The sequence below is a fragment of the Arvicanthis niloticus genome, chromosome 7, assembly GCF_011762505.2.
Source record: "Arvicanthis niloticus isolate mArvNil1 chromosome 7, mArvNil1.pat.X, whole genome shotgun sequence".
Classification (NCBI taxonomy): domain Eukaryota; kingdom Metazoa; phylum Chordata; class Mammalia; order Rodentia; family Muridae; genus Arvicanthis; species Arvicanthis niloticus.
In genome coordinates, this window is record NC_047664.1 from 77,734,195 (window position 1) to 77,760,363 (window position 26,169).

Below are 26,169 nucleotides of genomic sequence, written 5' to 3' on the forward strand. Positions count from 1 at the left end.
GAGCAGTATCTCCAGATGCCAGCACACACCTGCTCCCCTTTTTGGCAAACACTGCAGAGTGCAGAGTGTGCTCTCTCAGGGCCTTCAGATATGACTGAAAACTCTTCAGATGTGAAGAGACTCTGTCTGGAAAAGTCTGTCATTATGATGCCTATTTTGAAAGGTCTCCAGATATGGTGACCTTATAATCGACCACATTTTTCTACCCAAACCATGAACTTCTATGCATGCATTTTCATTTGCTTAATCAGGCCTCCTGGTTTAGAGATCTCCGGTTTACCAGTTTCTTACTGTCAAAGACATCACACGGAATCTTATTTTGCATACATCTTGGCCCACATTTGAAATGATCTCCTTAGGACACATGTCTCGAAACAGAATTGGGTCACGACATGTGAAGACTGCTGACTCACAACCCCGACTTACCCTTTACTGTGCACTAACTTAAAACCCATGCCCGCTGTGCACGGGATGTGCGACTCATTCACCTCCAGCAAAGAAACTGTCCTAGGTGCTGGAGAGGTGGCTCAGCAGTCTTCACATGTCGTGACCCAATTCTGCTGTTTTACTCTTGGTGCACGTTTCAGTATGGTTTTTGTTCTTACTTTTGTAGTCTTCAAATACTTAACGTTATTAAGCATTTATCCTTACTGTCTGACATTTATTGAATTTTCTGCTTCTTCTATAGATTTAAATTTTTTTTTACCCACAGAGTTAAAAAAATTGAAGTCAGCATGTAAAGCAATAGGCTGTAGTACTGCATCTGTGACATCTTTCTTCTTGATCCTCCTCAGTTTTCCCACAGGTCCATTTTCATGTCAGACTCTGACTGATAATGTAGTCGGTTGCCTCCTTTATCCCCTTCCTTAAGACTTCTTTTTTTTTTTTTTTTTCTACTATGGTTCCCTTTCTAATTTTATGGCAAATCCCACAGCCACACCCACATATAAAAATTAAGTATATGCATACGAGAGAAATGCGCTCTTGTCCTCATGAGTATCGGTTGCTTTGCTTAATACAATTCTGATTTTATTCATTTTCCTGCAAATATCATGATTTTATTTTTTTTTATAGCTGAATAATATTCTATTGGACACACATAAGGTTTAAAGTTTTAGATATTTTAATCTACTTGGTCAACTTTAACCCTAGAAAATTAAAATCCAGTGATTAAATGTTTTATTTCTTTTTTTTTTTCCAGCCCAGCTTTAGAAATCTTGAACCCCTTGATCTGTGTTCCGTGCATTTTAGTGCACGGCATGATGTATTCAACTCCAATATTATTTCCCCAATAGTTACTTTTGTGATCTCTTTTGATTTGTGACCTTATCTTGTATCTTTTATTCCTGTTGAATCTAATTTTTGCTTTTATTTTCTTTTAGCACACCCTGTTACCCGTGACCTTGTAAAGAAATGGTAAGACTGTGAGGATAATATTATTCTCATACCCTAAGTGGTGACCGGCAAAGTCAGATGCTAGACTCCTGGAGCAGAAACCTTGGGGCTTCTGAGGAGACTCCTTGTCTTCCCCTGCGACAGGCCCTTTTCAAATCACAGTTCCAAGGGGAAGAAGAAAGAAGACGAGCTGGGGAATGTAGCTTAATAGTAGTGTTTCCTTAAAACCAATTCACCACCAAAGTAAAAATGTAAGCACATAAGAAAGGGGCTGGAGAGATGGCTCAACACTTAAGAGGACTGGCTGCAATTTCACAGAACCCAGGTTCAATTCCAGCACCCATATGGCAGCTCACAACCATCTGTATCTCCATCTCCAAGGGATTTGACTCCCGCCGTCCCTATAGTCACACGGCACATAGACATACAAGCAGGCAAAACATTTATACACACAAAATCTAAAAAGTAATAAAACAGTAAACAGAGGAGAGAGACGCAGCAAGAAGTGACTGAGACCCCATGATTGGCACATTTCATACTCGACCTGCACTTTGTAGGGTTGTAGGTCCCCGCTGATAATCTTGTATCATGGACTGCACGAAACTGCAGGCAAGTAGATCTCAGTGTTCTTTGCTTCTAACGAAGGCACAGGAGCTAATGGAATAAACGAATACCTTCTGTGCAAGAGGAAAAAGGTGTGTGTGAGCACCAAATAAGTGCCCCATGAGGACAGACGCTAACTCCTGCTTTGACCAAGATGTAGTCTAGAATGGGAAGCAGTGGAATATTAAGGAGAAATACCAAGCATTTACAGCTGTAGTGCACATGGATGAGAAATAAATAATAATACTACATTGTAGTTTTATCTACTTTTTAAAAAAGGGTTAAAAGCATTCCTGTGTATTTTTAATCACAACCATTTCCAGCTATGCTTATTATTCAGACTTACTGTAAATTTTTCTATCTTCCGAACTTCTAGTTTCCCCCTTCTTTCTTTAGACAGTCAATATTCCTACCTTATTTGTGCGTGATGCTTTGCAGTTTAAAGATATCTTTTTGGGCTGGAGAGGTGGCTCAGAGGTTAAGAGCACTGTCTGCTCTTCCAGAGGTCCTGAGTTCAATTCCCAGCAACCACGTGGTGGCTCACAACCATCTGTAATGGGATCTGATCTCTCTTCTGGCCTGCAGGCACAAGTGCAGGCAGAACACTGTATACATAATGAACAAACAAACAAACAAATCTTTAAAAAATATTTTAAAGTGGTGCTTGCCTTTAATCCCAGCATTTGGAAGCTAAAGGCAGGAGGGCTATGAGTTTGAGGCCACCCCTGGAAACCTTGGCTGTATAGTGAGATCCTGTCTCAAGAACAAAACAAACAAAATGTACATTGCTCTAATCCTAATACCTGCTGAGCGCGAGCAAACTTCTCTGTGTCTAAACAGGCAGGGAAAATAATCTATACCTACTTTGTTGTTGTTTAAAAGATTTATTTACTTTTTATGTGTATGAATGTTTACCTGCATGTATGTGTGTGAATCACACACATGCCTATAGAGGCCAGAAGAAGGCACAAGATCCCCAGGAGCTGGAGTTACAGTCATGAGCCTCATGTGGGTGCCGGGAACTGAACTTGGGTCCTCTGCAAGAGCAACACATGCTCTTGACGGCTCGGCCATCTCTCCAAGTCCCCGGATCTACTTTTTTTTAATGGTTCAAAAAAATGTGAGGATTGGTTACAACTTTTTGCTGTTATTTATCACTGGTACTTGGCTTTGTTTGGTTGATGAATTATAGCCTCATTATGTATGGAAATTGTAGCATCCTCAGTAGCTGCTCATGTAATTTCTAACCACGTAGTTATTCATCCAAATGTATGTGTGGGTCCTGGGGATTAAACTCGGGTCACTAAGGTTTGCCCACAACTAACTTTACTCTAAACAATCTCTCTGGACATGTTTGTTTGTTTTCTGGCTTTTTTTTTCTTTTATTCTCTTTCATATTGCTAAGTAACATAGTATATACATACGCTATTTCATTTATGCATGAGTCTGTTTTATGCACCAGTGAGCATCTAACCCCAGGACACTATGGGTTGATAGAAAGTGAGTGATAACCATTTACTGGGTAATAGCCAGGCGTGGTCGTGCATGGGCCTGTAGTGCCAGCGCTTAAGAGGAAAAAGTAGGAGGATTGCCTTGAACTGGAGGCCAGTCTTGGCTACGTAGCAAGACCTTGTCTCAAGAAAATTATTGAATGAATGAACTGAGTTCACTGGCCATAAGAGACACTAAAACAGGCCAGTAAGATGGCTCAGTGGATAAAGGTGCCTGCTACCACAGCCAACCACCTGGGTTCGAACACTGGGATCCCCATGATGGAAGGACAGAAATGCTTCCTCCCAGCTATCCTCTGACCTCCACACATCTATCGTGGTCCGTGTACTACTTCATGTTTGTGTTTACACACACACACATACACACACACACACACACACACACAACCACTAGATAAACACATGTAAAAATTTTAAAGAGACCCCCAAACTACAAAAACCAGAAATCCACAGAAGGATAACTATTGGTTTAGAAAAAATCTGAGTATTTCAAAATGACTAGAAAGACACAACTCTCAACACATTAAAATGAGATAGAAGTGCCCATTACCCTAATATATTACATACTGTACCAATTCACTGTAACTACCACATAAAGAGGTACACACGTTATGCCTCAATAAAAATTGGCACAAGGAAAGTGGGCTTCATTTAAAAATAGTAAAACCCAGAATCCCCAAGGTGCTGGGATAATAACCTCTTAGGAGAACAGATTGGGTTTTAACCCTAGGTCCCCTAAGGTTTGTCACTGGCTGTCAGTGCTGGCATCCAGGGTAACACTGTATTGCTGCTCTGTTTATTTTAGGGTCCCCTTGTGGTCATGGGATCCTTGTTTGCACAACTCCTATAGCATAGCCCAAATGAGGCTCCGAGGACAAAATACTTTGTCAATAAAGAAAAACAAGCAAGAAGTTAAATCCACTGACTTGAGACAGGCAATCTGTTGTATGACTTTCAGCTTGTTCTCTGGTTAGATGGCTCAGGTTTCTGAGTGTTCAGCTTCGGGAGTTGCTAATTACCCATTGCCTCTTCCCACTTTCTAGAAGTGTGTCCCCATTAGTTAGTTCTGAAGTCCACATGTACAGTCCCTTCACCGAGTGTCACCAAGCCACCTACAACCGGATACACCAGCTATGCTTCCTTTCCTGTTGTCGAGTTACCCATTTTACCAAAGGAGTTTGTTCCTAGAGCCAGTGGGTCCTTTCCTTTGTTACGTATTCATGTCTTTATTGCGTATATATAATACATCGTATATCTTATTAGAAGTAACATCTATTTCTGTTTTGTTTTTCAAGACAGTTTCTATGTTTAGCCCTGGCTGTCTTAGAACCCAGGGATCCATCAGCCTCTGTCTCCTGAGTGCTGGGCTTAAAGGTGTGTGCCACCACCACCCATCTGGAAGCAAGACTTTTTTAGTCCGCAATATTTTAGCAACTTGGTATCTCTCAGGACAATTTTTAAAAAAGTATCCTTCACTTTTATAAAATGTCTTTATTATTATTATTCCCCTTTTTATTTTGAGATGGGGGTCTCCCAGTACAGCCCTGGGTGGCCCTAAACTCGCTATGCACACCAGATCAGCCTGCCTCTACCTTTGCAGTTCTGGGCTTAAAGGGGTGAGCCCCCAATGTCTCCACCTCCGCCCCTACGACCTCTGGCCTTCACATCCTTTCCAATCAGTGGTGCCTGCTAGAGTGCTGAATGACACTGAAGGTTTGATTTAGCGAATGTCACCATAGCTGCAGCAAATCCATCAGTGCAACAGCCAAGTTATGTCCTGAGAAGAGACAGGGGACATCTGGTGGCTATGGTGGAGATGGTAGAAAGGGGCTGGGTTTGTTTACTTTTTTCATTATGTGTAAATATCATTATGCAAATGTGAATACAGGTTCCCCTGGAGGCTCAGGTTCTCTGGGGCTGAATTCCCTGAAACTGGAGTTACAGGTAGTTGTGAACCACTGAACCTAGGTGCTGGTAACTTAACTCCCTGCAAGAACAGGGCACACTCTTAATCACTCCCCCAAGTCATCTCTTCAGACCCTCTCTCAGCAGCCGAAGGTGCCCCAAGTATGCACGTCCCCTCCCCAGAGAAAATGTCTTTACTAGGAGTCATCTGTTGTAAAAATATTTCTTAAGCATGCTCTGAATTAACTAGCTGGTATTTTTGTTAGTTTTTATTCTAGAAAAAGAGTTCAAGATCTTTCAAGACCGAAAAAGCAATGGGGAACTCCAGATAGGTAAGGCAATATTATATGGTTTTGTTTGCAATGACTGTGCTCGCCTCATCGATGACATAAATATTATTCTTAGTCAGTCATTACACCTGAATCTCAGGTGTAGCTGCCATCTCTTCTTACCTGGGTTCCCTTTGCCAATATTGTTAACCCAAGGGGACTCAACCTATGAAAAGCTAACCTTTGTCAGTGGTCCCCAAATTTGTCTGCATATTAGGATCATGTAGGGAGCTTTGATACTGATGAAAGACTGGATCCCATACCCAGAAATCTGATTAACTGAGTTTGGGGGTAGAGTTTTAGGAGTGTTCAGAAGCTCCCCCAGATGCTTCATATAAACAGAGTTTTGAGAAACACTGCCCCAGGGACGACTCTGACTCCCTTGAAACTCCTGCGTCCATCCTACAAGTCCACCTTGGCAGCCTCTTGGCACACTCTTGTTTAGACTCGAAGCCTTCGCCCAGGACATTCTCTGGGTCTCCAGCAGCCCAAACTGAAGTCTTTCATACTTGACTAACGGACTTCCTTTTTCTCTTCTTTGGCTCCTGAGTAAAGCCTGGTACGTTTTAGAGAAGTTTTAGATGTACAGGAAAATTGGGTGTAGTTACTCCTCTCCTCCGATCTTCCCTGCTATTCATTGTTTCTGTTAGTGTAGTTACATTGTTAATAATGTGCTTAATTGTTACAATTGAGGAGGCAACATCCATACATTCCTAGGGTTTATTTTTCATGTCCTATGGTTCTGTGGGGTTTGACAAATGCATAGTGGAAACCGAATAGTTCACTGCCCTAAAATCCACTTTGTGCTTTATTTCCTCCCTTCCCACTCTCCAAACCCGAAGCAGCCACTGAGTTCTTTCTGTTTCTGCAGTTTTGCCTTCTCTGGTGTGTCATACAGATAGAATCTTGAGATATGACTCCACAGGGGCTTGTTTGACTTGGCAAAAGACATTCTAGGCTTGTCCATGTATGTCGATGTTTTAAAATCTCATTTCTGGGGGCTGGAGAGATGGCTCAGTGGTTAAGAGCACTGAATGCTTTTCCAGAGGTCCTAAGTTTGATTCCCAGCAACCACATGGTGGCTCACAACCATCTGTAATGGGATCTGATGCCCTCTTCTGGTATGTCTGAAGACAGCTACAGTGTACTCATTAAGTAAAATAAATAAATCTTTTTTTTTTTTTTTAAATCTCATTTCCTTTCAACATATCCCAATGAACCCAGAAACACTCTTTTGTGTGGAAACCTCAGTTTATCAATGGACCTATAAAAAGGGTTGGTGCTAATATTTAGCAATTATGAACAAAGCTGTTTTAAAAGTTATGTACAGGTTTTGGTGTCTTTTAACTTGAGGTGGGGTAAGTGTCTGGGATTCAAGTATAGTTATTGAATCAGATGGTAAGTGTATACTTAGCATTGAAAGGGAATATAGGAGTCTCTTCCAGTGTGTCTGGATCGTTTTCTATTCTGATCTCCCGTGGATACGAGTCCCTGCTGTCTCTCATATTCCTGTCAGCTTTTGGTATTATCAGTATTTTTAGCTTTTTAGCCATTCTAAGAAGCTTGTAACCGTAGCTCGATGTATTAATGTGCAGATCCCTTACGACAGGATGTTGAACATGTTTTACAGCCTTCTTCGCTATTTCCTTTGATGAAGTATCTGTTTAAAACTCTTGACAAGTTTTCAGTGGTGGTTTTGTTATTGTTGTTGGGTGGGTTTTTTTGTTTTTGTTTTTGTTTGTTTTGTGATAGGGTTTCTTTGTGTAGCCTTGGCTGTCCAGAGATTCTTGACAAGTTTTAATTGGAGTCCTTGCTTTTTACTTAATCTCGAGTGCTTATTGTATTTTCTGGGAACTAGTCCTTTACCAGGTAAATACTGTCTTTCGGTCTGAGTTTGTCCTTTTATTCTCTCAGTGGTGTCTTTCACAGAGCAATGCTTTGATTTCAACTCAATTCAGCTTTATCGTTTTCTCTGTTATGAATTCTGTTATCTATAGACTAATTACCAAAGTCAGCATCTCTTGGATTTTCTCTTACTACTTTGAGACAGGGTTTCAAGTCTTCTAGGTTGGCTTCCAATACTCTATGTAGCCCAGGATGATCTTGAAGTCCTGATCCTTCTGCCTTCATCTCCCAACATCTCCTTCCACTCTGATGCAAACCTGCCTAGTTTAGGAAGTGATGGACTCCATTCCCAATTGCCACCCTTGCAGGCTGTGAGCTTTGATCTTGGCTGTTCACACCTTTTGCCTCTTCCTGTGGCACCTTCTCAAGGGCAACCTGTGCTGATGTCTCCTTTCTTCTTCAGCCTGGAACAGCAGGAATACCTGTTTCACAGGGCTAGTGGGACTAAATGTGGTAGGTGTCTTTAAACCACTCATCACCGGCCGGCACACTCAACACAGTAAATGTTCCACAAACGGTTGCAATTAACGTTATTCTGTTACCTTTTCATTGTATGACCTCCTGATACAGCATTTCACCCCAAAAGGCGTGGATGCTGGCATGCCCAACCTGATGACAATTATACTAACTCTATAGTGGCAAGACTGAACTATCTTATCTCTAACAGGTTCTTTTTAACCTATTAATTTTATTTAATTTAATCATTAATTTTATGATTATTATATTCTCTCCCTTTCCGTGTGTGTGTGTGTGTGTGTGTGTGTGTGTGTGTGTGTGTAGGTCAGAAGACACTTTGGGAGTCAGTTTGTTCTTTTACTGTGGGATCCAGGGTTCCAACTCAGGTTGCCAGGGTTGTGTGTCTATTGCCTTTTTACCAGCTGAGCCATCCCACTGGCCCAAGGTTACCATTTGCTCTTAAACACAGTAGACGAGGGTATCTAACTCCATTTTATTTTAATGTTCATTGCTTATTTCTTTCTGGTGTGCGGAAAATTATAAAAGTCTATGAGAGATGAGGATGGAGGGATGGCTCAGTGGGTGGGGGCACTTGCTGCTAAGGCTGACAACCTGAGTTTGATGCCCAGAACCAACACGGCGGAAGGAGAGACACAACCCCCGAGGTTGCCCTCACTTTCACATTCACGCCATCGGCATGTGTGTTAGCACGAATAAATAAAATGTAAGAAAAACAATTATAAAAGAGCGAGAATGTTCCTGAAGGCAAACTCATACAGGCATTAAGAGCCATCTTTGAGCTGCTTGCCGTCAGATTTTATTTAAAACTGTATTCTACCTTTCTGCCTCTTTAACAGGAGGCTGTTTTGGGGAAATCAAGATCCCATCCGCCCTGTGTCTGAGGCTGCTTTGAAAGCTCCGCTGAGCAAGAGGATCGAGGACCTTGCTCAGCCCAGGCTGGTCTCCCGACATTATGTCCCTAACAGGTTGGTGCCGGCATACCATGAGGGTGCTTCGTCAGGACTCCACAAGGAAAACAAACTTAGAGCCCGACTCTCTCATCAGCTGTAAACTGTTGAACTTGGAATCCAAACTTACTATGCTATAGGGTGGTATACTGTCTCATACTGTAAGCAAATATGAATCATTTCTATTAAATACTATAAAAACTTGTATTAGGACAAGGAATTAAGATATTTATGTCTCTCTCACCTTATAAGACTTGCAAATATTTTAATCCTTCCACCTAGTAAAACTTTAGTTTGCTCAAAATGATTCCTTCCCCTTCCTCCATTTCCTGTGCATCCATACTTTCCTGACTAGACAATTGAACGAGACTGTGAGGTCGGACCCCAGCCAATGGGGAAAAGACACAGACATCACATTAGAATAAAAATCAAATGCACTCCTGTCTCAGTGTGTTTGTGTTTTGGGCACTTCCTGTCCCAGTGTGTTTGTGCTTCCTGGGTGCTTCCTGTCCTGATGTGTTTGTGTTTCCTGGGCACTTCCTGTCCCAGTGTGTTTGTGCTTCCTGGGTACTTCCTGTCCTGATGTGTTTGTGTTTCCTGGGCACTTCCTGTCCCAGTGTGTTTGTGCTTCCTGGGCATACCCCTTTGAGCAAGAGCCTTGTCGACACTTCAGTTGGAATAGTGGTCTTTTTCTTTACAACCCCAAGCCTATTTCTAACAATACCACAGGCAAGTTTTTCAGGAACAAGATCAGCTCTAACAATAGCCTTGAAGATTTGCATTCTATTTCCTGATGCCTTGGTCTGTGTGGGCTTGTACATGTGTGCCTGTGTTATGTTCACATGGGGTGGGGGTTGCCTGTGTGTCTGGACAGAGGCCAGAGGAGGAGCTCAGGTGTCCTGTCTATCACTCCCTACTTTATTTTTCTGAAACTGGGTCTCTCATTGAACTTGGGACTAGGTTTGCTGCCAGCGAGGCCCAGGGACCTGCCTGTCTCTGCCACACCTAGTGCTGGGGCAATAGGCAGTGTAAGTGAACTGTCCTACCTTCTTAGGTGGGCACAGGACCCCAACTCAGGTCCTTTTGCAAACACATGCATCTTACCTTCTGTTTAAAGGATTTTCTTTTGAGGGGCTGGAGACATGGCTACGCGCTTAAGAGCACTTACTGCTCCAGCAGGAAGACCTGGGTTCAGTTCCCAGCACCTACACAGTAGCTCACAACCATCCTAAATTGTAGTTTCAGGGCATCCTACAACCCCTTCTGATCTCCATGGCACCAGGCATACACTTGATACACATACATACATGCAGGAAAACCACTTATACACAGAAAAAAAAAAAAAAAAACAGAAAAACTAAAGGTTTATTGGTTTTGTTTTTTCCTGGTCCTGGGTATTAAACCCAGGACATTTTCAGCAAGAGTTTCTATCATTGAATCACATATCCGGCCCCAGGATCTCTTTATAGTTAAGAAAACATCTTCTTAAGCTGTCTTTCAGGAATTCTTATAGAAGCTCTTAATTTTTCAAGTCAAGGACTTCTTTTATTTATTTTTTTAAGAAAGAACTTTTATCCTTTTGAGATTAACAATTAATATAATTACATCATTCTCTTTCCCTTTCCTCTCTCCAGACCCTCCCATATGCCCCAGCTTGCTCTGTTTTAAATTTTTGGCTTCTCAAGGCCGACAATAGACGTGCTGACATGGATGGAAATGGGGTGAAGTGGGTGGACACGAGGTCTCAGACCTACACAAAGAACTACTGGCAACTAAGGACCTGGAGAAATAGTCTTTCCCAGGAAAACATTTACCCAAATTGCTTTATGAGAGTCATTTTAGGAGTTGAAAGGATCTGTGGGATCTGTCCTCAGAGGACTGGCCATGCCCTTCCTCTTGCTGGTCTCAGGGGGTCTTAGATCTTTTCTGTCTGTGTTTCCGTCTTGTCTGCCATACCTGCTGCTCCCAAACAGCTTCTCTGGTTTCCCCCTGGGTGTCCTTCCCTAAACACATCTTCTTCTAAGGGTTTTGTTTCCTGACAATTGAGGCCTCCAAAATTTTATCTCTCTCTACTTACCTCAGGTTCACTGAATTCCCCGGATGGAGGTTGCCACACACAGCCCTTTCGCTCCACAGGACTCCTTCCCAATCTAATGTTGGCTGAAGTAGACTTTGTTTCAGAATGACATTTGTGTGGGCTGCACACATTGGTGTTTTTGTTTGTTTGTTTTTAAAGTTTCTAAACAGTTTTTCAAAATCCTCAAAGGAAATTATCTCATTTGTCTGAACAAGAGACTGTCAGTTATACATGGTTAATGTCATCTCTTCCAGCAAGTGGCATTTTCCCATCCTGTTTGTTTAACATATTATCACTAAATATAATTCAGCAAACTGTTGTGACATCTGTTGTAGGGACAAAGTGAGGTAAGACACAATGACTGTTTGGGGGGAGTCACCACCTTCTAGACATGCATTCAAGGTAAAACTATGACAAATCCATTTCTCTTCTGCAGGTCCAAAAGGAAAGACTCTGGAAGAGACCTGGAATGGGTTGAGGGGGAGGAAAAGGAAACCTTAATCTTTCAATCTCTAGACCTTCTTAAAAGTTTCCTAAAATTTCTTCAAGGAAAAAAAAAAAAAAGAATAGTTGGTGTGGTGGTACACTACTGTAATCCCAGGACTCAGGAAGCTGAGATAGGAGGATGCAGAGTTTGAGGCCAGCCTGGGCTACATAGCAAGACTTTATTTTTATTTTTTTAATTATATATACATTCACATATATGTAGCTTTCATCATTTATTTAGACAAAATAAATTGTTGGGGTTATGGTTTTGCCTTAACTGCTTTTTTTGTGTGTGTGTGTGTGTGGGGGGTTAAGATAGGGTCTCTATATAGCCCTGGCTGTCGTAGAACTTGCTCTATCTACCAAGTTGACCTCAAACTCAGAAAGCCACACCCCTTCCCCCTAGTGAGAGGATTAAAGGTATGTGCCACGGCACCAGCTAGTGTCTATGTTCTGTATGTGGCTTTCTTCTGGCAGAATCTCTGTCTGATTTTAGATATTTAAGGCTGAGTCCCCCACACTTGAGCCATTAATCTACTCTCTTCACAAGTTAGTGCATTCGTGCACCATCAAATTCTCTGGTCTAGGCCAGGTATGGTGGCAGATGCTTTTAATCCAGGCATTGTGGGGACAGAAGCAGGCAGGTAGGTCTCTGTGAGTTTGGAGCTCTATGAAAGACTAGTCTACATAGTCCCAGGCCATTCTAGGCTATGTAGTGAGACCCTATCTCAAAAATCAAAACCAAAAGACAATCTTTTTTAAAATATTTGAACTTAAGTGTACAATTGTCTACTGAAAACTTAGAAGAATTGAACTTCCTTCAATTCACTTAAATGTCCCATGCCCCTTTCAAATGTATGGCCTCATATATATGTGTGGAACAATAAATCGATGTGACTATAGCCCAATGAGCCCTTTAAAAGTTGTTCATATATGTTTTGTATTTAGGGCTGACATCTTGGAGTTGAGTAGCTTACCAGGGGGCTTGTCCATAAAGAAGATTGATTCCCCATCTCCTGTAAGCTCTTCATTTAGGGCTTGGGCTTTGTGACTTTTCCCCTATACACATTGACATGTTAGCTGGTGATGTCACTGGGAAGCTCTTGTTAAGGTTACCACAGTTTTGAGATGTCATGGACGGTCTCTCTGTCATATACAGAAGGCACAGCCTCACAGCAGACGGCCTGGTTGTCTGGTTTACACAGTCTTTCCTCTTCCATAGTGTCTCTTGAGCCCCAAGCTGGGGTTTCATTGTAGGTGTGGCAGTTGGGTTTGGGTTTGGCATTTTGGCCAGTTCCGTGATTGTCTCTGTTAGTTGCAAAAAGAAGTTTCCTTGGTAGAGGGGGAGAGCTGCACTTATCTTCCAGTGTCAGGATAAGGAGAATGCATTTCATTTTTGCTTCTTAAATCAGCCTTGTTCAAAGGGTTCTTTGAGTTCTCATATGACGGCCTCTGGTTTGTCCGTATAAGAGATCCTTGTGTCCTCTGTGTTGAGCATATAGGAGCGTATGAATTCTGTCAGTTCTAAGTCTCCATCTGATGGGATTCCATTCCTTATTCTCTTAAGTTTTCCTAGCAGTTCTACTGTCCTCAGCCGTGACTTGTTCCTTTGTGTTCCTCCTTTAAGGCCAAGTCACACAAGCCGGCTGTGGTGTGCGTATAGTCATCAGTGACATTTTGGTCAAATCAGGTTCATCTGCCCCTTTTTGCTCAGGAATCCTTGGTCTTGTTGTAACAGGGAAGGAAGTTCTTCTCTTGCTCAAAGGAGCCACCCTGTCTCTAACTCCAGACGGAGTGTGTGGTCTGCTAAGCTGCCAACCATCTTCAATGTTTCCCCGTCTAGTTCCTGCTTCCACTCCAGAAAACCACAAAAGGCAGAGTTTAACTGAGAACAGGCGAGAAGAAAGCCACTGGAGAAAAACCTGATGGGAGCACATGGTCTTCTAAAAGACAGTGAGCTACACAGCGTCCACTGCTGCACAGTGCTTGCTTCATCTTAGCGAATTCTTCTCTGGTGGTGGCCCCTGCCCCCTCTCCCACCTGCTCATCAGAGCAGACCAAAGTCTGAATTTGTAGAAATAGACAGATAAGGAGCTCGGCATAGTCTGTTGTCTCAGTTAGCGTATGGTACAGTCACCCAACGCCGTCTTCACGTTCTGTCACAGAAAGCTCGGAAGCATGGCCAGTGTAGCTTGGTGTGCACTGTCAACTTGACATTCTCTCTCATGGAGCACATCAGGTATGTCCACCTGAAGTAAGGATCCCCATGTAGGTTCACAGTCAGAGATGTCAGCCTTGCTCCACACCACTCGGACACCACCACTATAGGGCTGAGAAAGGGACATGGGGACAGGATACCCAGAAAGCAAGCCTGCAAACATGCCTACCTTCATTTCTCCCCTCCCTCCCTCTCTCCTTCCTTTTCTTCCTTTTTCCTTTCTTTCTTTTTTTTTTTTTTTTGCAATGGAGTGTTTGTATGTGTCTTGCCTAGCCTGGTTTCAAATGGAATCCTTCTGCCTCAGCCTCCAGAGCACAGGATTACGAGTGTGCACCACCACTCCTAGAAGTATTTGGCTTTAAAAAGAGCTAGCCATCTCCTTTCATCAGTATACCTTTTTATCCACTTGGAAGATACACAGGAAAACTACCTGTTTTAGAGTAAAATAATAGAAACTAACTGAAAACTTGACAGCTGTAACCGTTTCTAAAACAACGCACTTCTTCCCCGTGAGGAGAATTCCCCAGTAGCACACCTGTAAGCTTCCTGTCTGCTCTCCTAAGCCCGGGGATCAAGGCTGGAGAATACGGTAATGATTTGAATTCATATGTCACTGTTTTCTTCTCTTCTGCTACTTGCAGAGCTCAATATTACTACAGCTGTGGAAGAGAGTCTGTTATCTGGGAGATCTCTCCTCCTGCGCTGTTTACCCGGCCTTCCAAGCGGATCCAGAAGCTGGCCAAGCCCAACAGATTCAAAATGCAGTATCTGCCAAATAGGTGGAGTATCTTAAACTCTGCAGAAATCCCGATCTCGTTTGTTTAAGTGCCACAGCTCTAGTCTGCGTGAGTCTGAGCCTGAGTGGACATGGCTGTCCATGTCCAAAAGCACTGGGTAAAACTGCTGAATATCTGCAACAGGTGTGGGTGGTCAGAGGCCCGACAGCAGCAATCGCAGCTGACTGGGAGTGCTGGAGCAAAAATTCACAGTAAAGCTTCTCACTATTAGATAATTAAAGGAGTCTCTCAGCCTGGTATGATGCCTCCTGCTTGTAACCTACAGCATCCAGAAAAATCCAGTATACAACATAAAAGTTACAAAGCCACTATCCCCTGCAAATAGGCCCATTCGTGCATGCATTGCAGAATACTAGCAAGTCAAACCCAAACATACATTGAGCAATTTGTATCCTTGTCAAAAACCAGTTGACTAGAAGTGCAAACTTTTATTTCAGCCAGCCCTACTCCAGGTCCTAAATATCTTTATGCAATAACACACGATCACGATTGTCACCGTTTTTTTTAGTAGAATTTGAAACTGTGAACTGCTTTTGAATTTTGTTCTTCGTGTTCATGATCATTCTAGATTATTCTGGGTCTTTGTATGAGTATATGAATTTTGGTTTGGGGTTGATAAAAATACCCTCGGATTAATGCTGATTGTTGAACAGTGTGTGGATATTTTAGAAGCCACTTAGTTGTATACTTTGAAAGAGTAATTTTATGCATGTAATTATCTCAATTATAATAACAAAACCTACAGCTGTCTATCCTTAGGAAGTCACCACTTATTTGAGAAAAACTTTTTCCATGCTTAGTTTGTAGACTCGCTGATTGGTTGGTAAATCTGTGATCAGAGAAAGGGTGCACAGCCTGTGGTAACTGGCCAGGTGGCTGGGAGTTAAGACAAGGACTATCACACACCACACTACAGAGGAGAATGGTCCACAGAGCATCCTCAGTGGGGACTGAGGGGACTAATTATTTCAGGGAACTAATATGAGGTGTTGGTAGGAAGTGAGGTTTTTTTCTGCAGACAGTAGGCCAGAACCCATCCAAAATGAGACATATAATTCTAGGGTTTTTTTTCCTAGTGAAATCAAACTTTTGAGGAATTTAATCAGAATATGAGGCATAGAAGCAATGTCTTGGAATTTTGTTTTCTACATACAAGAATATTTGCATCCACTGTGACACATAAAATGTATCTCACACTGTGGATAAGTGAGAAACAGCAATCTGATCAAAACAAAACAAAAAAAAAAAAACCAAAACCCAGCCTCTCATGTGTGTGGGAAAAGAGCATGCGCACACCTGCAGGTTGGTTGTAGCAATGAGTTCTTACTGTTTTTCCAGCAAAGGTCACATTTTGTTTCCATTTGCATATCACCCCCTCAGAGAGAACTTACCAGGCACTCTTCATTTCTCTGATCCTTCTCCCCGGATTCTGCGACTCTCCATAGCCAAAGGCACAGACCCCAACTACATCCCTCCGAAGACTGTAAGTGACTGACCTCAGCGCTCAGCACTCTGTGCTGTTTTCTTCTTATCAAGTGGCCAAACACACGACAAGAGGCAAATTCGGGGAGGGTTTACCTGGGCTCGCCCGTTCGAAGCCTACAGTCCATCATGGCAGGGAGGCGTATCAACTGGTGGCAGCGGTATTGTAGGTGGAACTCCTGCCCTTCTGCCCGCCCCCTTCCAACCCCCTCCACACCCCTTACCCCCCATTCAGCGAGAACACAAAACAGGCCATTTTGAGAGTGCCAGGAATTGAACCCAGGTTCTGAACTCCATTCTCTGAGCAGGTTTTATTTCTCCAGTTCCAAATGAAGGGTTTTTTGTTGTTGTCTTTTTTTTTTTTTTTTTTTTTTTTTTAATTTTAATGTTCTAAGAATAAACACAAAAATCTTTATTTAAAGCCACAATCTTCACTCAGTTCCTCAATGATACATGTAATAGACCAAATTCTCTTAAATATTCACACTTAAGTATGCATCCAGATTTATACTAATAGTTTAAAACTTACTACAAATTATAAAAGTATCATTTTATTCCTTTATTAAACATACAGACTGGGCTGGAGAAGATGGCTCAGCAGTTAAGAGCACTGACTGCTCTTCCAGAGGTCCCGAGTTCAATTCCCAGCAACCACATGGTGGCTCACAACCATCTGTAATGGGATCTGATGCCCTCTTCTGGTGTGTCAGAAGATAGCTACAGTGTATTCCCATACATAAAATAAATAAATAAATCTTAAAACACACACACACACACAAACCAAGCAAACCAATAGAGAATAGAGCCATCAAGAGATAATTTTCGGTCACACTTTCGCTTACGTGTTGGCTGTTGCAGGCCTTCTGCATTCCACACAAGGCTTAGAATCCACTGACTTTCCGACTGTCGTGTTTTACTTTATGTAATTGACTAATGAGTGATTGTTTTAATCTGCTTTTGATTGAAAGGCTTAATTAAAAGCAGCGGTAGACATACTCCTTCAGTTCGCCTAGAGCCCTGTAGCGGACAAAGCTCTACTCATACGAGGTGCTTTAAATGCTTAATTAGGTCTCCATGGTGTTGAGACACGCACCATCCTCGGCCTGAATCCCAGCTTTGCCATCTTCTAATTATATAAACCTACACTATCAAGCCTCCAACGTCTTGGTGTTTCCATCAGCGAAGCAGGGATGGAAACAGTGAGCCAGGTGGGGAATACATTATTGAATGCATGTAAAATGCAGACACTTGACGACTTCCCCTTGTTGTCTTCACTTAAACAGCACAAGAACAAATTTGGAGGACAATTTACTACCCTTTCTGCCTGCGATTAAAGTGCTGTTTTGTTGCCATTGATTGATTGATACACCCCGCTTCGAACTCTTCAAACTTAATTTTAGACTTATTTTACTTTTTAAATATTAAATATTATTATGAAAAAAATGTTTATTTTATATTTATTACGTGTATGAGCATTTGCCTACATGTCTATATGTGCACCACTTACATGCTTGGTGCTAGCAAAGATCAGAAGAGGACAACAGATCTCCTGGAACTGGAATCATAGGCAGCTGTAACCACAGGTGTGGGCTAGAAATGGAACCCTGGTCCTTTATAAGAATAGCAAGTGCTTTTAACCACTGAATCAGCTCCCCGTCCCCTGCCTTCAAACTCAAATACAAGTAGTGTGAATAGACAGAGCTCATGATTTGAGCAAGTTTTCACAATTTAGATACTGATAAAGGACTCCCAGGTCTGTTGGAGGCAGTATCACGATCCTTTAGTTCCCTGGTGTCTGTGATCTCTGATTTAAGAGTTCAAACAGGACATAGAGAATACAGTGTGGGAGACAGACTGTGTTCTTAAATAAACTACAGTTTTGGAGTTGGAGGAATGGCTCAGTGGTTAAGAGCAGTTGTTCTTGCAGAAGTTAACTTCTACTGCCCACATGGTAACTCACGACCACCCATAACTCCTATTCCAGAGGACTTAACACCCTCTTGTGGCCTCCTCAGGGACCAGGCACACACAGGGTATAAAGACATACATGCAGACAAATACTCATACACATTGAAAAAAGAAAGAAGAAAAGAAAAAGAAAGAAGGAAGGAAGGAATGAAGGACAGAAGGAAGGAAGGAAGGAAGGAAGGAAGGAAGGAAAAATACAGTATACTTTCAAGGGCCGAGAACAGACTGTGGCCAAAGAGACCACTGTCTTTTATACTTCATGCAGGCTTTATTCTATTTTCAATAGTCTTTAGAATGAGCACCTTTTTCTGAGAGACACTGTCCTGATTTAAGAATTCAAACAAGCCAACGTGTGTCACTTAACTCTGAGGAGAGGCAGTAATAATAGTCTGTCTTTGGTCCACATCAGAGAGACTTTTGCTAGGTATTAATCCTATCAGGTTTATGGCTCCCAGATTCGGGTTTGGAGAGTTATTCATTAATGGCCTTCTGGCATTGTGTCTCTTCAGGGACAGAAGTAGGGACTCAGGTCTAATTCCTCTGATCCCTAAATGAGAGCCTTTCAGTCCTCTGTTTTAGTCTACTGACTATGACGGAGGGGTCATGCCCCAAAGCCCCACAAGCTTGCTGAACTCTTAACCAGCTGCCGAGCAGAGACACATGCGTCTGCTTTCTTCTTGGCTTTTACTACTTTTCTTACTTGTTCCAGTTAGAAGAGAGCAGCTTCAGCAAATGCCCTTCACTGTGGCGATATGTGATGTCAAAAGCCCCTTTCCTCAAAGGGTTAAAAAATTAGGACACAGTCTTCTCTCTGAGGTGTACACATGTGATACAGCCACCCCTTCTCTCGGCCAACTTCGTGTTTTATTTTTAATTTTTTTCATCACATCTATTTACTTATGTGTGGGTACACAGATGCATGTGAGCACGCACGCTCCAGCATGTGTGCAAGTGCCTGTGCACATGCAACCATGCCACGGCACACTTGTGGAAGTGAGGAGACAGCCCTATGGAGCCAGTTCTCTCCTTCCATCTTTATATGGGTTCTGGGGATGGAACGCAGGCCATCAGCTTTGTAAGGCAAGCACTTTTCCTGCCGAGCCATCTCACCAAGATCAGCGTCACCACGGATTTCTGAGTTAATCTGTAACCTCGATGGCTGTTTCTTCCATACCCGCCATGTAAAAATTAAATCTATGTATAGCTGGCCTAGAACCCATACAGTCCAGTTTGAGTGAGATGGAATTTGATCCTGTCCAGGATTACTGAAGGATTCCCACCCTTTCTGTTGAGTTATTGGAGCTCCGTCGAGAGCTTTACAATGCTGAACTGGGCGTGCACTTACGTACCGTTTTCTCTTTCCTTCCTAGATTGAAACCAAGATTTCCTTCTCTACCCTGAGTGCTGTTGCAAGTCCAAGGATTGTAGACCTGGCCCACCCTAGGATTAAGATAGAGGGCCTATGCTATGAAAGAGAAAGGAGTGAATTGCCCATCCGTCCTGTAAGCCACCCCGCCCCCCTCATCGGCTTTCTTTCTGATTGTTCCTAAGACGCTGTTTTGCTTCAACAAGGCCTAGGCCAAAATCATCAGAAGAGACAGTGTTGAAGGTGTCCTATAATGGGAAGGGAGGGCTAGCGACATGATGAGGAGGAAGTCGGAGGAGTTGAGGGCAAAGAATGTGGGCTTTGAAGTTATCGAGCTGGGTATGAGTCTTTGCTCTCCATGGGGAGGACTGGCTGGTCGCTATGCAACAGCCTTCTCGTTTTTTACCAATCAAGAAACAATATGGAAGGCATGCCTTTCAAAGTCAGACCAGAGGAGAATGGTCAGGCGACATGTATTCATTTGGCACCTATTAAGCAATAGGGCAAACAGTGTCCCCTGAGCAGTTCATACTGTAGTGGAAAAAGCAGATGATAGACGAGTTTGTGCTGTAGATACATATTATGAGGAAGATTAAGTGAGCCAGGCACGGTGAAACAAATGTGTTATCTCTGTGCTTAGGACACCTGAGGCAGGAGGATCTCAGATTTGAGGCAAAGTTGAGTTGTATTGCACGAGGCTTGTAAGACGGTCTCAGACAGACAAACAGGAAGATTAAATAAGTACTGTGGAGAATGGTCCATTAGAAAAGGTGATCTGTTTCTACAGGTCAGGGATCTCTCCATGAGGGTCTCAGTCTGAATCTAGAGACTCGGAAAATGTGTCTCAGCCAAGGCTAAGGAAAGATGTCTCAGGCAGAACTAGCAAGTGAAGAGGTCCCAAGGCAGAAAGAGCCAGAACAGAGGCCTTGTGTGGCTCCCAAGGGTCACAGTGTCCTGATGGGGAGGGGGGAAAGATAAGGTCAGAGATGTGAGGTTCCAATTTTATGGAGGTTCTGCAGATACAGGAAGGAACCTACTCCAGTGTCAGCAAAATGAGGGTTCCTCAGAGGAAGCTAACACCTGAGGGTGGTGTGCTCCAACTTAGCTTTAGAAAGTCCGTGCAGGGTGTGGGGCTGTGACAAAGGAGTGGGGATGGTGGAGGCAAGTTGCTCAGAGCCGTTTGTTCTCCAGCACCATCAGAGAAAGGCTGGGCTGCTTTGCCTAAGAGGGGAGACAAGGGGGTCAGCGGGTAGCACGACTGCAGCATTGCAGGAGAGAAGTGAGAGGGAGACGGGGGCACGGGGACTCCTGGGACGGCATTTGTGTCTTTGCTTTATTTGTGTTTGTTTGTTTGCTTGCTTGCTTGCTACAGGTAGCTCCTGCTGCCCTAGTTGCCAATCCTAGTGAAAGGACAATATTTCTAGCAAAGTCCAAACCTGTTCATGAAGATTATCAGCCTGTCCGAGACGCCCGATGGCCTGTATCTTATGCTGCGACTCATTCTCAGGTGTCTGACAGGATCCAAGAGCTAGCTAATCCACACATAAGGTAAAGTGAGATGGGAAGGGTTGGGGGCCTGGAAAAAGGGGGGGGGGGGAGTTGATATAAAGTTAAAAACAAAACCATAGCTTTTTTTTTGAAAAGAGCAAAACCTTTGGAACCTGACAGCTTGCAGACTCTAGATCATGCTTATAGCATCTTTTTTTTTTTTTTTTTTTTTTTAGACAGGGTTTCTCTGTGTAGCTCTAGCTGTCCTGGAACTCACTCAGTAGACCAGGCTGGCCTCGAACTCAAGTGCTGGGATTAAAGGCATGTGCCACCACTGCCCCGCAATGCTTATAGCATCTTTGACCCTTCGTTTTCTCATCTATTTAATGGAGGCCTTGAAATCTCAATGGGACGATAATATGCCCCTTCCTTAGAATGGGGGCGAGGGTGTGCTTAGGAAATGTCAATTCCTTTTCTGTTTTCCTCACATGTTGGTTTCTTTTTCTCCTATTCCAGGAGTCCAGCGCACCTTGTATATTACGACCCAGACGTCTTTAAAGTCAAGCCTTCTGCTTTGAAAGCACAGTGTTCCTCCAGGATCAAGGAGCTGGCGGAACCCATTGTGCGTTAACTACAGCAAGCCACCCAAGACAGACACGAGTTATGTATCTAGACCACGCGGAAGATAACTTTGTTCCCTGGCTTGGTGTCTGCATCTTACCAATCACCTCCCAAACATGAGGCTTCAAGAAACACCGCTGTGAGCGTCAGATAGCACTGTGTGTGATCTTGTCTTTACCAAGTTTGGGGACCTCACCCAGCAATAAAAGAGAAAGCAGTGCCTGCCTCATTATCCCTTCTCAGACTGGGATCTCAGTGCCCCGCCCCTTTCTGCACTGCACTGTGTTCCATCTCTCACGGGTACCCTTTGCTCTCCGATACCTCCTGAATTCTGTCTCCAGCCCTTCTCTACAAAGTCCTGGCCATCGAGGTCATTCTTATCACGGCCTTGTCTGTCTCCCTTCATCACCTACAAAAATGAGATACAGACAGCTTCTCTGGGTGGGATGAAAGGTTTTCATAGTTTTCGTTAGGGACCAGCTTACTTTAACTTCTTTACCGGTCTCTCCTGCCTCGCTCCACGCTCACAGCCGCTCACCATGAAGGAGAGAAAAGAGATATCTACATGGCATGCATCTATAATTCCAGCTACTCCGGGAGGCAGGGGAGGAGGGGATCACCTGAGCCCAAGAGTTCAAGAGCAGTGGGCAACAGTCAGTCACATGCTATCCCAAAAAGATAAATAAGTTTTAAAAAAGAAAAGGCTAGTGATGCCGTACGTGTCTGTTCCCAGCATTTGGGAGACAGAAGCAAAAGGATCTACTCCATAAAAAGACCGTGTCTTGGAGTGTGTATATGTGTGTGTGTGTGTGTGTGTGTGTGTGTGTGTGTGTGTGTGTATTTGTTTGTGTGTACATATTTGTGTGTATGTCTGTGTGCATGTGTGTATATATGTGTGTGTTTGTGTGTGTATGCATTGTTTTTAATAGCAAGCATAAAAAACTTTCTACCGAATTGTATCTGCTTAGAGTATTTGAATTTACTTCTTTCCATGTACCACTATTTAAAAATTTTAACTTTTATGGGACATACCTAGGTTTGCATGAAGACGAATTTACTCAGAATCTTATTTTACAGTGAAAGAGCTCCTGCGAATGGAAGGGTGTTGAGAGGCAGTATTATAGCAGTAGTTTTTTACTGTGTTTGCTGTCAGAGGGACCTGGGTTTGTACGCCTCCGGGGCCATTGACTGGGCTTTTGAGCTTAAACTAACTTCTTCACTCCCTATGTCTCAGTTTCATTATATATAAAGTAGGTCCTTCCACAGTGCTGTAAAGATTAAATAGAAAAATTCATATAATAAAGCATGAATTTGAATGAAAACGTACTGTGTTTGCTGGGAGGGAGGAACGGCATCATTAATACCTATGAGGAAAGTGGGTTGGGTTTTCCGTTGAGCAACTGTTTGTTGACTGTTTTTTTGACAAGGAGTGGGAGGTACAGCACAGCGAGCCAATCGGATGCCAGTTCTCTTATGGGAGGTTCAGCACAGCGAGCCAATCAGATGCCAGTTCTCTTATGGGAGGTACAGCACAGCGAGCCAATCAGATGCCAGTTTCTGCTCTTATGGCCTGCTCATCTCCATTACATCCACGTTACAAATAAGGGTAACACAGCCATAGTAATAACGCTATGACGTAATGTTGTGAAATTACAGAATAGAATGCTTCCGTCTCTTAGGAAAGTGAGGGAGGTTTTCTTTGAAGAGACAGCTGGACTAGAACCCAAACATTGAGTAGGGCCAAGTGATTGCAGAGTGGACAGCAAGGCATTCCACAGAGTGGACATGTGTGTTTCAGAGATGTATTGGAGTTTCTGGTCATCCTGCGATTTTCTTCCCTTTGGAGAGCTTCTTCCCTTTGGAGTTACCTTCAAGTTACTCAAGCTTTACACAGGGAGGGGGATGACACAGAGCTTGGGGTTGGGGGCAGCACTTGTCTAACGCGCAAGGCTCTGACCACGAACCCCATTCCCTATAATGTGAACAAATAAATAAGAGAGCTGGAGAGACGCTCCGGGGTTAAGAGCACTTGTTGCTTGCAGAGGACCCAGGTTCAGTGCCCAGCACTCACGGGGCAGCTCACAACTGCCTGTACTTCCAGTTCTACCATGTCTGAGCCCCTCTTCCGGCCACCTCAGGGAATGCGTGCACGAGGTCCAGTTCCGGTTCCGGTTCCGGTTCCAGTCAGGTTCCATATGTTACTGGCAAAGCCACCCACACATTTGAAATAAAAGTAAAATCTTTAAAAGAAAAAAAAAAAAAAAAACCCAAGTAACAAAGTTTATGGGGCTGGGTGTGGTGGCTCATGCCTTTAATTCCAGCACTTGGGAAATAGAAACAGAAAGATCTCTCTGAGTTTGAGGCCAACCCAGTATAAATATCAAGTTCCAGTTTACCAGGGTTATACAAGAGACTGTTCAAAAAAAAAAGTGACTTTTCTTCAAAGTGGCCTAGTGAAAGGATGGATATGTGACCAAGCCATCTGGGCCTAGTGGCCATTGTCCAAAACTTTGGGTCATGAGTAGAGGGCTGTAGGGGTAGGAGGTGACATCTGATGTGTTCCCACCTGTCACGATTGAGCGTCTCTTAGTCTCCTGGCCCTTGGCAAGTCCTCCGATTCAGGAACTCCCCATAGCCTTCTAGTAAATCCTTCATCACAGATGGGAGAGCACACCATAGGCTGAAAGAATGTCCGCATGGCCCTAAATGAAAGGTCTGTAAGATGTCAGGGGAAGCTGGGGGATGGGAGCCAGGCACTTGGAGCACCAGAGGTCAGGTCCACTATTTTAGTCTCCATCCTAAAGGCAATGGGAAGCTACTGAGTTTAGTTCATTAGAAAAGGGAACAGAGGATCTTTTGTCCTTTTAAGGCATGCCTGGACTGTAGACAGAGAGCGTACAAGGATTCTTGGGTAGCTTCTTAGTTTCAGCTCAATCAGTTTGTTATAAAAGTAACTCCCCGTTGTCCTTGGGTGATACATTCCAAGGCTCTGTGGACATCTGAAACTAAGGAACGTGCCAAACCATGTATATTTTTATATATACATGTATATATAAACCATATATATTTGTATGTATACTATACATGAGTAGATACGAGATAGTTTAATTTAAGATCATCACCATCACCTTCATCAACATTAATTTTACACAGGCTGTCCTGGAACTCACTATGAAGATAAAGCTGACCTCAGATTCATAATAGCTATCATTACAGCAGAACATTATAATGCAAACTGTTAGTGTGCCCCCCATAGCTTCATGCATAGTCCGTCATCCTTTTTGCGGTGGTATGAGATGGTCCCAAAGTCTCCATGACTAGACAAAGCTATAAGAACGACAGGCCTGTGACATAGCACTAGGCTACCATTAACCTTCTGCTATGTCAAAAGGGCATAAACTAGATCATTCTACATGTGTAGTGACACTTTTGGTTTCCTTAAAAACCACAGAAATATAAGAATATGCCTTCCTTTCAATCCCAGGTGTGGAATATGGGGCTACTTCAGCACCTGACTGTGACTTGCTTCATTCTCTAGCGGGGGCATGATTTACCAGTGGGAGATAGTTTCTGCGATTGTGTGACATTTAGAATTCTGGGGACATTTCAGAGGGCATACAAATGCTAGGGTCCTGCGAGGCAGCGAGGGTTATTGGCTGCTGGTTGGTTGCTGTTGGTTGAGGGCTGTTAAGTGGCCATGCACAAAGAAGAAAGAAGAAGAAATTAGTATCCTGATGGCGAAGATCAAACTTGCCCCAAGGAACGCGATGCCCCTACTCATCAGAAAGTAGTCTAATGATAATGTCACCCCTGCCCCTTTCTCCTGTATCCTTTTTTTCTCTCTTATCTAGTGTTAGGGGCTTGAAAGGGTGGGAAAAGAAAAAAAAAAGAACCCACAAAATAGCAGACGCTGGCTACACGCATGCAATCTTTTTCTTATTTAGTTAAAACTGTTTATCTTTTTGTTTAAAGGGAGCGTAGCACATATTCTCCTTAGCACATTTAAATCACATTTAAATTACCTGCCGCATTCTTGTATTTTGGGGAAATGATTAAGTAAAATTAGGATTTCCTGAAGACAAATACTCTGATACCCACAAGGGCAGTGCTAACCGACCTCATATTAAGTGACTTACAGATGGGTGACACATATGATTTACAAAGGTAAATCCCGTCTCAGGTCGGAGGAGAGGGGGATTAGGAGAGGTTATTTTGATAGTCAGAACAGCAGACAATGAGATACCTACAAACTGTTTATCTCAGGGATTCGCTAGTTAATAGCTTCAAAATATGACTGAATGCAGGCAACTGAAACTTTACAAAATGACGTCACAGATTACGGAGTTAGAATAAGTTAATGGAAAGGAAGACTGCAGATTGGCTTTGGCTCATCAAATGGGGAAACTGCAGTGGTTTGCCAGCTGTTGGCGGCTTTCCATGGGCTTGTGAACAGGTTTCTTACTTTGGTTAAAAAAAAAAAAAAAAAAAAAAAAAGAGCAGGTAATACTTCATTCGGGCCCCGCGCAGTTTACATATACCCACTCACAGTAAGGGCCTGTACAGTTTGAGTGGGGAAGCATGTGGGTCACGGCAG

General features: G+C 43.1%; 1 protein-coding gene across 2 annotated transcripts in view; it reads left to right on the forward strand.

The window, feature by feature from the left end:
- The window catches only part of Spmap2l (sperm microtubule associated protein 2 like), a 41,569-nt gene extending 18,676 nt beyond the window's left edge, over positions 1-22,893 (forward strand). Inside the window, exons 2-9 of one of the 2 annotated variants that reach the window (XM_034508701.2) lie at positions 1,383-1,416; positions 5,681-5,746; positions 8,962-9,090; positions 14,495-14,632; positions 16,031-16,133; positions 19,471-19,602; positions 20,839-21,014; positions 21,471-22,893. In XM_034508701.2, the coding sequence (XP_034364592.1) occupies positions 1,383-1,416; positions 5,681-5,746; positions 8,962-9,090; positions 14,495-14,632; positions 16,031-16,133; positions 19,471-19,602; positions 20,839-21,014; positions 21,471-21,585 (893 nt within the window). In that variant the 3' untranslated portion in view covers positions 21,586-22,893. The remainder of the gene's footprint in view (positions 1-1,382; positions 1,417-5,680; positions 5,747-8,961; positions 9,091-14,494; positions 14,633-16,030; positions 16,134-19,470; positions 19,603-20,838; positions 21,015-21,470) is intronic. The other variant, XM_076938703.1, reaches the window with a different exon arrangement.
- The last annotated feature ends 3,276 nt before the right edge of the window (positions 22,894-26,169 follow it).